This window comes from Oncorhynchus masou, chromosome 18 (assembly GCF_036934945.1).
Source record: "Oncorhynchus masou masou isolate Uvic2021 chromosome 18, UVic_Omas_1.1, whole genome shotgun sequence".
Lineage (NCBI taxonomy): Eukaryota > Metazoa > Chordata > Actinopteri > Salmoniformes > Salmonidae > Oncorhynchus > Oncorhynchus masou.
The window spans coordinates 53,618,527-53,629,101 of NC_088229.1; the positions used below are offsets into that span (position 1 = coordinate 53,618,527).

The 10,575-nt window shown below is 39.0% G+C and overlaps 1 protein-coding gene across 1 annotated transcript; it reads left to right on the forward strand.

Moving 5' to 3' along the window:
• The first annotated feature begins 5,367 nt into the window (after positions 1-5,367).
• cd79b (CD79b molecule, immunoglobulin-associated beta) lies at positions 5,368-10,138 on the forward strand. Its single transcript, XM_064923679.1, has 5 exons — positions 5,368-5,532; positions 6,294-6,602; positions 7,014-7,132; positions 7,451-7,504; positions 9,530-10,138. The coding sequence occupies exons 1-5, from the start codon at positions 5,469-5,471 to the stop codon at positions 9,626-9,628; spliced, it is 645 nt and encodes a 214-aa protein (XP_064779751.1). The 5' UTR covers positions 5,368-5,468; the 3' UTR covers positions 9,629-10,138.
• The last annotated feature ends 437 nt before the right edge of the window (positions 10,139-10,575 follow it).

Genomic DNA, 10,575 nt, shown 5'->3' on the forward strand with positions numbered 1-10,575 from the left:
GACGGCCAGGTCTTGGTAGATTTCTTGATACTCCTTCCATTTCAATATTATCGCTTGCACAGTGCTCCTTGGGATGTTTAAAGCTTGGGAAATCTTTTTGTATCCAAATCCGGCTTTAAACTTTTTCACAACAGTATCTCGGACCTGCCTGGTGTGTTCCTTGTTCTTCATGATGCTCTCTGCGCTTTTAACGGACCTCTGAGACTATCACAGTGCAGGTGCATTTATACGGAGACTTGATTACACACAGGTGGATTGTATTTATCATCATTAGTCATTTAAGACAATATTGGATCATTCAGAGATCCTCACTGAACTTCTGGAGAGAGTTTGCTGCACTGAAAGTAAATGGGCTGAATAATTTTGCACGCCCAATTTTTCCGTTTTTGATTTGTTAAAAAAGTTTGAAATATACAATAAATGTCGTTCCACTTCATGATTGTGTCCCACTTGTTGTTGATTCTTCATAAAAAAAAATACAGTTTTATATCTTTATGTTTGAAGCCTGAAATGTGGCAAAAGGTTGCGAAGTTCAAGGGGGCCGAATACTTTCGCAAGGCACTGTATATGTGTGTGTGTGTGTGTGTGTGTGTGTGTGTGTGTGTGTGTGTGTGTGTATGTATGTGTATGTGTGTGTATATGTGTGTGTGTCTGTATGTATGTATATATGTATATATATATATATATATATATATATATATATATATATATATATATATATATATATTAGTACCAGTCAAAAGTTTGGATACAACTACTCATTCAAGGGTTTTATGATTGCCAAGAAACTGAAGATCTCATACAATGCTGTGTACTACTCCCTTCACAGAACAGTGCAAGCTGGCTCTACCAGAATAGAAAGAGGAGTGGGAGTTCCCAGTACACAACTGAGCAAGAGGACAAGTATATTAGAGTGTCTAGTTTGAGAAACAGACGTCTCACAAGTCCTCAACTGGCAGCTTCATTAAATACTGTAGTACCTTCAAAACACCAGTATCAACATCAACAGTGAAGAGACGACTCGGTGATCCTGGCCTTCTAGGCAGAATTCTTCTGTCCAGTGTCTGTGTTCTTTTGCCCATCTTAATCTTTTCTTTTTATTGGCCAGTCTGAGATATGGCGTTTTCTTTTCAACTCTGCCTAGAAGGCCAGCATCCCGGAGTTGCCTCTTCACTGTTGACGTTGAGACTGGTGTTTTGCGGGAATTCCACAAACTTTTAACAAGGCACGCCTGTTAATTGAAATCCATTCCAGAGGAATACCTAATGAAGCTGGCTGAGAGAATGTCAATAGTGTGCAATGCTGTCATCAAGGCAAAGAGTGGTTACTTTGAAGAATCTCAAATCTGAAATATATTTTGATACGTTTAACCCTTTTTTGTTACTACATGATTCCATATGTGTTATTTCATACTTATTCTACAATGTAGAAAATAGTAAAAAATAAAGAAAAACCCTTGAATGAGTAGTTGTGTCCAAACTTTTCACTGGTACTGTATATATACACAGTGCATTCAGAAAGTTTTCAGAACCCTTGACTTTTTCCACATTTTGTTACAGCCTTATCCTAAAATTGATTAACTTGTTTTTTCCCTCTGTAATGTAAACAATTTGGAAAAAGTGAAGGGGTCTGAATACTTTCTAAATGCACGATATACACACTACATGACCAAAAGTGTGTGGACACCTGCTCGTCGAACATTTCTGGCGAAAATCATGGGCATTAATAAGGAGTTGGTCTCCCCTTTGCTGCTATAACATCCTCCACTCTCCTTGAAAGGATTTCGGCCAGATGCTGGAACATTCCTGCAGGGACTTGCTTCCATTCAGCTAGAAGAGTATTAGTGAGGTCGGGCACTGATGTTGGGTGATTAGGCCTGGCTCGCAGTCTGCATTCAAATTCATACCGATGGGGTTGAGGTTAGGGCTCTTTGCAGGCCAGTCAAGTTCTTCCACACCGATCTCGACAAACCATTTCTGTATGGGCCTCACTTTGTGCATGGGGGCATTGTCATGCTGAAACAGAGAAGTGCCTTCCCCAAATTGTTGCCACAAAGTTGGAAGCACAGAATCATCTAGAATGTAGCAATAAGATTTCCCTTCACTGGAACTAAGGGGCATAGCCCGAACCATGAAAAACATCCCCAGACAATTATTCCTCATCCACCAAACTTTACAGTTGGTGGCACTATGCATTCGGGCAGGTAGCATTCTCCTGGCATCCGCCAAACCCAGATTTGTCCGTCAGACTGCCAGATGGCGAAGCGCGATTCATTACTCCAGAAAACGCATTTCCAATGCTCCAGAGTCCAATGGCGGCGAGTTTTACATCGCCGCAGCCGATGCTTGGCATTGCGCATGGTGATCTTAGGCTTGTGTGTGGCTGCCCAGCCATGGAAAACCATGTGGTACATACCATGGAGCATGATTGATGTAGCATTTGCAGGCATCAGCCTGGTTCTTATCTGAGCACTGACATACATTTTTTTAAGTAAAAAACAGGGAACCATGTAAGACACTTCAGCGACTGCATCACCCCCGCCCAAAAGGACTATTGGTGCATCAAAGCACTTTTTTAAAAGTGGATTTCATAAAAGCCTCAATACACTTTCTCCCAAAAAAGCAAAAATGATCCTGAATTTCCCCTGAGAATTGTGGCAGTGACTAACACGAGCAAAGGAATCATTATGGAGATATTGTATTGTAGATAAATGAGTAATGATTCACAAACAAATGATGTGCTGTGAAAATATTTAATGCAACTTTCAAATATAAATCACGGTATGGATAATTACTCATTCATTTACAACACATTTTACAGCAATCTATCTCCAGCATCACTCAGCTTGGTCTACATCAGTGGTTCATGCATGTGCGCACAATCGGTGCACAAATGTAGCCTGTCATTACAGCCATAAACAGTGACGTATTTTCAAAACGAAAGATACAGAAATACACTGAGTTGTACACCTGCATTTTGGGCTGGAAGTTATTCATATTAGCAGCCAATATCAACTAGGGATATCATGTCACTTCTCTGGAGACCAGAGCAAGCAGGATCATACTGCCTACCTGTAGGCTCAGCCGTAATGGCTCTGCATGGTCAATCCAACCTCTGAAGTGGCCATACAGCATTTACTGAGATGCAGACTCTGCAGACATCAGGGCTTTCATACTTCAAGCGCTTAGCGTAGCAGAGTGGAGCTATTGTGAAGGAAGTTGTCAAGGAAGTACGTTTGTGTTTATACAGGACCTTCCGCCTCCACCTACCGTCAACCAATCATGTCAATGCACAATATCTCGCGTTTACCTACAGAATAATACAAAATGCTCTGAGACCAGGTTAAAAACAGCCCAACCCGCCTAGCCAGTAGCCACCCAAACTAAGCACGAAAATATGAAATATGAAAATTATTGATGAAATCGCCAGGTTGTTCTGGCAAAAATGCGCCGTAACAGATTGCTAAACTGTATTTTATGTGGATAATATAAATATAATCTGCTTTTTCCAGGCAAAACCAGACAAAATGTATTAGACATTCATCCATGTTTCTCAAACATCAAATTTCGAAGTTGCCTGGAAGAATCAAATAATAAATAAGAATCAAAAGTTTGAATCCAGATGTTTTTGACATTTTTCTTTTAAACCAATCCCAAACGTTAACCCTTACCTTAAACACCATCAGCCCCTGCCAGGTTGCAAGATCAAATCCAGCAATACTTGATTCAAACTTGCAACCTTTGGAATCAGAGGCATTAACTTCTAAATCTTAAGGTTAAGAATGAACTCAGAATGGTTAAGGCAGTGGTTCCCAAACTAGGGGTCACCTGATAGGGAATTATGGTTGCTGGAGAATTTCCACAATTCCCCCTGCAAAATTAAAACATATTTTAAAAGAAATATATTGTCTTTCTATCTCAAAATCATTGTAATGTGGTTAACCTTAAAAATCGAAATGAAAATGATTGAAATCTAAAAGATAAAATTCAACCAGAGAGTGCCCTTAGATCGTGGCGCTTGAATCGGAATGATTCAAGAAAATGCTCCTACACGACATACATCAAGCACTCCCATCTAATTTGTGTTGTTGAGACAATGGTGCTTTCAAGACTGGGAACTCTGGAAAAAAACTAGGTCAAACCATGTCTTCAGTGTTCTTCAGGTCGGAAAGTCGGATCTTTAGAAAGAGGCCCGAGTTGCCGACTTGGAATTCCGAGTTGGATGACCGTTCAAAACTATTTTTCCCAGTCGGTGCACGTTTTCCTTCTGAGTTTCCAGTTGTCTTGAACCACTGAAGTCGGAAGTTAGAGATTTCCGAGTTCCCAATTGTTTTGTACACGCATTAGAGACATTATGTCAGACTATTTTGCAGTTGACTGTCATAGCCCTACATTAAAAGTACTGTATGTTATCAAAGTTGAGAGGACAATCAGAAATACTGGCAGAATGTTATGCAATTGACTGCTATAGCCCCAAATTATTTTTATAATGACATACTCACAGTAGAGGGTCACAAGAAGCAGATTTCAAAATGGGGTCGTTACCTGGGTTAAGGTAAGGATTAAGGTTTGGGATAGGCTTAAAAATATATTTTTTTAAAAACACTTTCTATTGCTGGATTCAAACTTGCTACCTTTGGCCCATTGGAATCAGAGGCAGATGTTTCACACTCTCAATCCCCCATAACCTTTTTGTGACCACTGGCTCAGGGGGTCGGGTCCTCCAGTTTGAGAACCACTGGCCTACATGTTACCAGCCCAACATGTTGCAGCAGATCATTCTAAACACACAGCACCACATTGCTTTATCATAAGGTATGTTACATGAGGTATGGAAGGGAGGGGTATTCATTTTAAAATAGGGGCTCTGATAAGCATGTTTGAGCGGATTATGTAAAATATCACACGAGTACACATTATTTGAATAGACCCTATGTGGACACAAGTTGCAGAGGAAAGATGTTTGTTGGAAAATGTTAACTGTTTGTCGACTAATTGTTTTCTAAAGGCAGTTTAATGAACTTGGTTTATACCTGTTAGTGTGTGACTTCAGTTTGTGTTTGGTAGTTGGAACTTAAAGGAATAGCTCAACCAAATGACAAATTCACATTTTGTTTCCTTACCTTGTAAGCAGTCTGTAGACAAAGACAATTCAGTGCAATTCACTTCATGAATACAATTCACTCTTTGGGGTTGTTTATGTCGCCACTGCTACCATCCGCTATCTTTGGCATTTTCAAAACTAACATGTAAGTCAAGCAAGATTGCAATTTTGAAATGTGGGTGAACTATCCCTTTAATCATATCCTGTCTCTCATTTGTTTGATTATCTTGAATGGGGCATGCGCAACCAAACAGTGGTCACACCCACTGATGCTGGTGTCTCTCTCCACGCTACAGTCAAGGTGCTATTCTGCATAGATTATTTTGGGGCTAGTACAACTTGTGCTTTTGCAATCTACAGTAGTAATGTTGACCGCCATGTGCTGGCTACTGGTTGGATGTTGTGGGCTCGCCTTTGTGAACCTTTCAGGTAAGACATTGGTACACTGACTTGTTTTAAGAATGATTCCTAGCATGTGTGCTGACAAAATGAGACATAAAACACTAGAGTCATTACTTTACCCCAAGCATTACATTTAAGCTGCTCTTGAAGTTATCTTTTGTATCGATATTTACAAATATTTTACATGTTGGATATTTATAAACGTTTGTTTTGCAAGTATTTTGTGTTGTTGTTGCATTGGACCACGTCTCCAGCATTGTTTCCTGCCCATCTGTGTAAAAGAGGAAGTCAAATTAACCTCATAATATATCTGTAATAAACATCTAGTTATGATCCATGTACAATTTGTTACATCCAAGATTGTTTAATCCATTGTATTATTGGTATTAGCCATTCATTTATGTTTTTTTTTTTACATTTACTTCGTCGTTTTGTGTCATTGTAAAATAAGCAGAATATTTATTAGGCTGTTACTGTAAAACAGGCATACGGTCATTTGAAATAGCTTGGGTAGGCTTATACATAATTTCATATACTGATGTCTTAACACGCTTACAGATTTATAAATTATATAATTAATCAGATACGAAAGATTACAGGAATTATATGAAAGAGTAGTGTTTGATTATCTATGTGATAATTGCCATTTCCTCTTAACAAATATCTGACAACATTTGCTAATGAATCATGTTAATTTAACAGTAGTAGGTTTTATAAAATAGTTCAACGCTTCCATCACCTGTCTCACTGACCAAACCTTGTGTCTCTCATCCCATACGTCTCTCCAGTGGCTTTAAACAGCCCCCTACAGGTCACCCAGAAGCCTCGTTTCTATGGGGTGAAGACCAATCGCACTGTGGCCATATTCTGTGTGGTGTCGGACCGAAACCAGCCTACCACGGTGGATTGGTACAAGGCCTCAGAATACAACACCACTGGGAAGAAGATAGAGGGGGACCGGGTCACTGTGAGGCAGAAGAGCATTTTACAAAACGCCTCGATCGAACTCAGACATGTAGAAACGGAGGACACCGGATTTTACTTTTGTCTGATTAACAACATCACCTGGGGGCCAGGGACAGAGCTACAAGTGCTCAGTAAGTAGACTACAGTATAGCCCAATGCAATCTCGGATGGTGACATAAAATGTTAAGAATGATTGGTTGAAAACTATTTGGAATCGTTTTTGTCAATGGGATGGCATCTGTTTAAGGATATGTATTGCTTTATTAACTACTATGATTTAATAATATATATATAATCCGCATTAGCATCATCATCCGCATCCGCATCATTGTCATCCTCGGATTTAAAGATGGTCATAGATTGCAAATTTACAAACTCGTAATTATCTCTCTCTCTCTGTGTGTGTGTGTGTGTGTGTGTGTGTGTGTGTGTGTGTGTGTGTGTGTGTGTGTGTGTGTGTGTGTGTGTGTGTGTGTGTGTGTGTGTGTGTGTGTGTGTGTGTGTGTGTGTGTGTGTGTGTGTGTGTGTGTGTGTGTATAAAGGACCCTCTAACAGTAAAAATGCAGAAAGAAGAAGCAAGCTGAAGGATGGTTTGATATTTCTCCAGGCGTTACTCTTAACACTGTTTGCTCTTGCCCCACTGCTACGCCACCAATCCCTGGTGAGTCGCATGACACAATAAATATACCTACCTGAAAACCTCAGCAAAAACAAAATGATGTATTTTAATGCATTATCTGGTGTGATTTCAATATGTTTGAATGTACCTGACACAACAAAACAGATGAAATAATTTATTCACATTGACTACTTACATTCTGATCTTCAAGCTTTTCAAAAGTTTCATTATTTTGACACAAAGGTGAGAGCGTACAGTGTGTGATACAGTATGTGTAAAATATATGGTGTAATATGTACAATTTGATACTTGGTTTTTATTATGCAGAATTGTTTTCAGTTGTCTCTAATTTTCTTTCAGTTGAAGAAGGAAGAAGCAATTTATGAGGAACCTGAACATGATCACATCTATGAGGTACAGTATGCTAATGATGATAACAGGGTCTTCTGTGTTTTTTGATGGAAATGGAGCTAAAACCACCTCAATTCTCTATATGTTCTCCCTACTATCTTGTATGCTGTAATAGGCTGCAGTGTAACAATTTGGTTCATATTAAAATGACAAGACGTCAGAGTTTGGGTCAATTCCATTTGAATTCATGTCTGTTTAGGGAATGTAGGCCTATTGAAAATCAGGTTGCACCTATTTTACGATGTGAAGGTAACACTGTAAATTATTTGAGTTCCTTTGGGAACCATTAAAACTTATACCACTCAGTGCCATTTGGTATCATAACCATTATTAACTACCGTATAGTACCAGAAATTATCCACTGTTACCGCACAATTTCTCATTCTGGAGTGGCGGTGCAACCTGTGTTCAGGACACCTATTCGTGTGCACCAAACAACCTTACATTCTGCACATGTTGCTCTACGGGGAAAAAATAGGGATTGAAATGCAGCCCATGCAAAACAACTGATATCTCGAGTTTTAACAGACAGATTTTTATGGGGATGTTTTAATTATGCTAATTTCATTTCCGCAGGGAAGTGTTAGTTACTGTGTGGATTGTTATTAATGTAATTTTTGGGGGGAGGGGTTGATACATTTTATGTTAGGGCAAATCAAGTTTGACATTTAAAAAAACTTTAGAAGCCTTCAATACACTACAAGTTTCCTGCATCAACAGTGTGATCAAATTAAGATTGGTGGGTAATTACAGTCAGCATATAACCAACAAAGATTTCCTTATGTTATGTCTTAAAATAGATTCAACATAAGATACCTATACACGGCACATAGGCTACCGGTAGATTAATTCCAGCCCTGTTAGTTCTAAATAAAATTAAACCAGTTGAAATCGCACTCTAAATGTATTAAACTTCAGAATTGCATTGTGGGTATTCGTGTACACTGTACATACTTATCTATGGATTGTGCACCCATGAAATGGCGTAATCAACCTATTCAATGACACCCACAGAAGACAACTCTGTAGTGTTTTTTTTTTGTCATTCTGTAGCTCTTATTGCGGGATTTTGACAAGTCCCCTCCCCACTTAGTCTAGTATGTCTGTTGAATATTCATGAGGAGGTGATTTCCCCCAGTCAATGTCCTGCTATAAGAACTATGATGCTAATATTTGTGTAAACTCTACAAAGTTGTCTTCTGTGTCACTGAGTAGGTTGATACGGCATTTCATGGGTGCACAATCCATAGGTTAGGCTGTACAGAGTATCATGAATGTTCAATATGCGCAATAGACTAAGTGGAGGTGATTTTCCACAGTCAAAGTCCCACATTAAGAGCTGTGAAGCTAATATTTTTGTTAACATTAGCAACAATAGTGGAACCAGCCTAACTTTAGACGTGATCGGCTATCAGTGACAAACAGGAAATTGTGTTTTTCCTCACAGCTGCATGCTTCTCTCTCTCTCTCTGCTTCAGTGACTCTTTAACCACAGCTTGTTTGTTATCATTGTCATAATGTGGATAACAAAATGTTTTCATTTTAGCATTTGCTACGGCGGTGGTGTTTCCTTTTTGTGTGTTTGTGCATGTTGAAAATGTTGTGTGTCGTCATTTCAGCGTACACTTCTTATTTTCTGCATTCATTTGACCCCCCCCCGAATTTTTTTCTATTAACGGTGGGTCTTCATCTTCCTTAAGCACTGCTTCTAATTAAAATAGTACGCAAATATTTAGGTACTACTATTGCTCTAACTTGCTTTACACAATCAACTTGTTGATATACCAGTAAAGACATACCAATAGCGTAACCATCAAATTGTCATTAACAAATAGAATTCATGTAAAAGCAGCACATTGTACATAAACTGTAGCCTACTTTTGAATTTATTTGTATGAGTGTATTCATTGCATGTGCACAAAATTACATTTCATCACAATACGTTTAGTTGTAATGTAGTAAATAGTACATTTTCCCACCTTTTTCCCCCCCATCCCCACGGCATTTTTCTGTATTTGACACATGCAGGGCTTGGAGATCGAGCATTGTGGTGATCTGTATGAGGACATCTCAGTGTATGCTCAGCCTGGGCCAGCAGAGGTTGCTGCAGCTTGGAAGCAGGAGTGAGCTGCATCGGCGCGGAGATGGGGACTGAGCTCTCCTGTCATCCACTGCATCTCAATGCCTATCCGCCCTGTATTCGTTAAGCATTCAGAGTAGGACTGCTGATCTATGATCAGTTTTTGCCTCAGATGAAAATGAATAGACAAGGGGGATCTGATCAAAGATCTGCACTCCTACTCTGAGATGCAATATGAATACGGCCCTGGACTCAAAGGCCAATGTCTCATCCATGGTGTTACAGGATGTATCTTATGTTTAGTGATTTGTTCAGATGATCACTATTTCCTCATGTAATAGATCCATCCATATGGGTAATGTCATTTTAGAATACATGTGTGCGTGTTCTTTTCGATACCTCCTATATAAGATGCACGTAGAGGAACAGATTGTGGATTCATGTTTTTCCAATCGCATGTTTTTCTCTTTTCACCTATCTCAAATGTGTTCATGTATTCTTTTCAGTTGTGCTTGATTTGGTGTCTCTATAAAAGGAGTTTTGAGTTGGTGCTACTATTTTGATTTGTTATATAATAGGGTGAATGCGACAAAAGTTAGTTATTGCAATGCTTGTTTAACGAGGCTTGTCCATAGAAAGGCTTTCTCTTTTCAGCTTCTCCTGTTTCAGTTGTAAATACTCAACCTGATCACGCCCCTTCAAATTGTATCAATGAGGGTGTTTTGTTAAGTGGACATGTGGCCTGGATAAATATGTAGGCCATCCCATTGCTGATTGCTAATAATGTTATACTCTTGCCTGTACTATGATATGGCAGCATTGTAAAGTGGACTTTGCCTTAAATGTCTAAAGACAAAAAAAACAATTAGTCTCGAGAGAAAGTTGTTTTGTCTAGAGCTGTCATTTTTTCAAAAACATCACAATGCCTAAGCTCTGTTGTTATGAAAACTATTACTATACCATATACTTTTAAACAGTGATTGCCAAATCCATA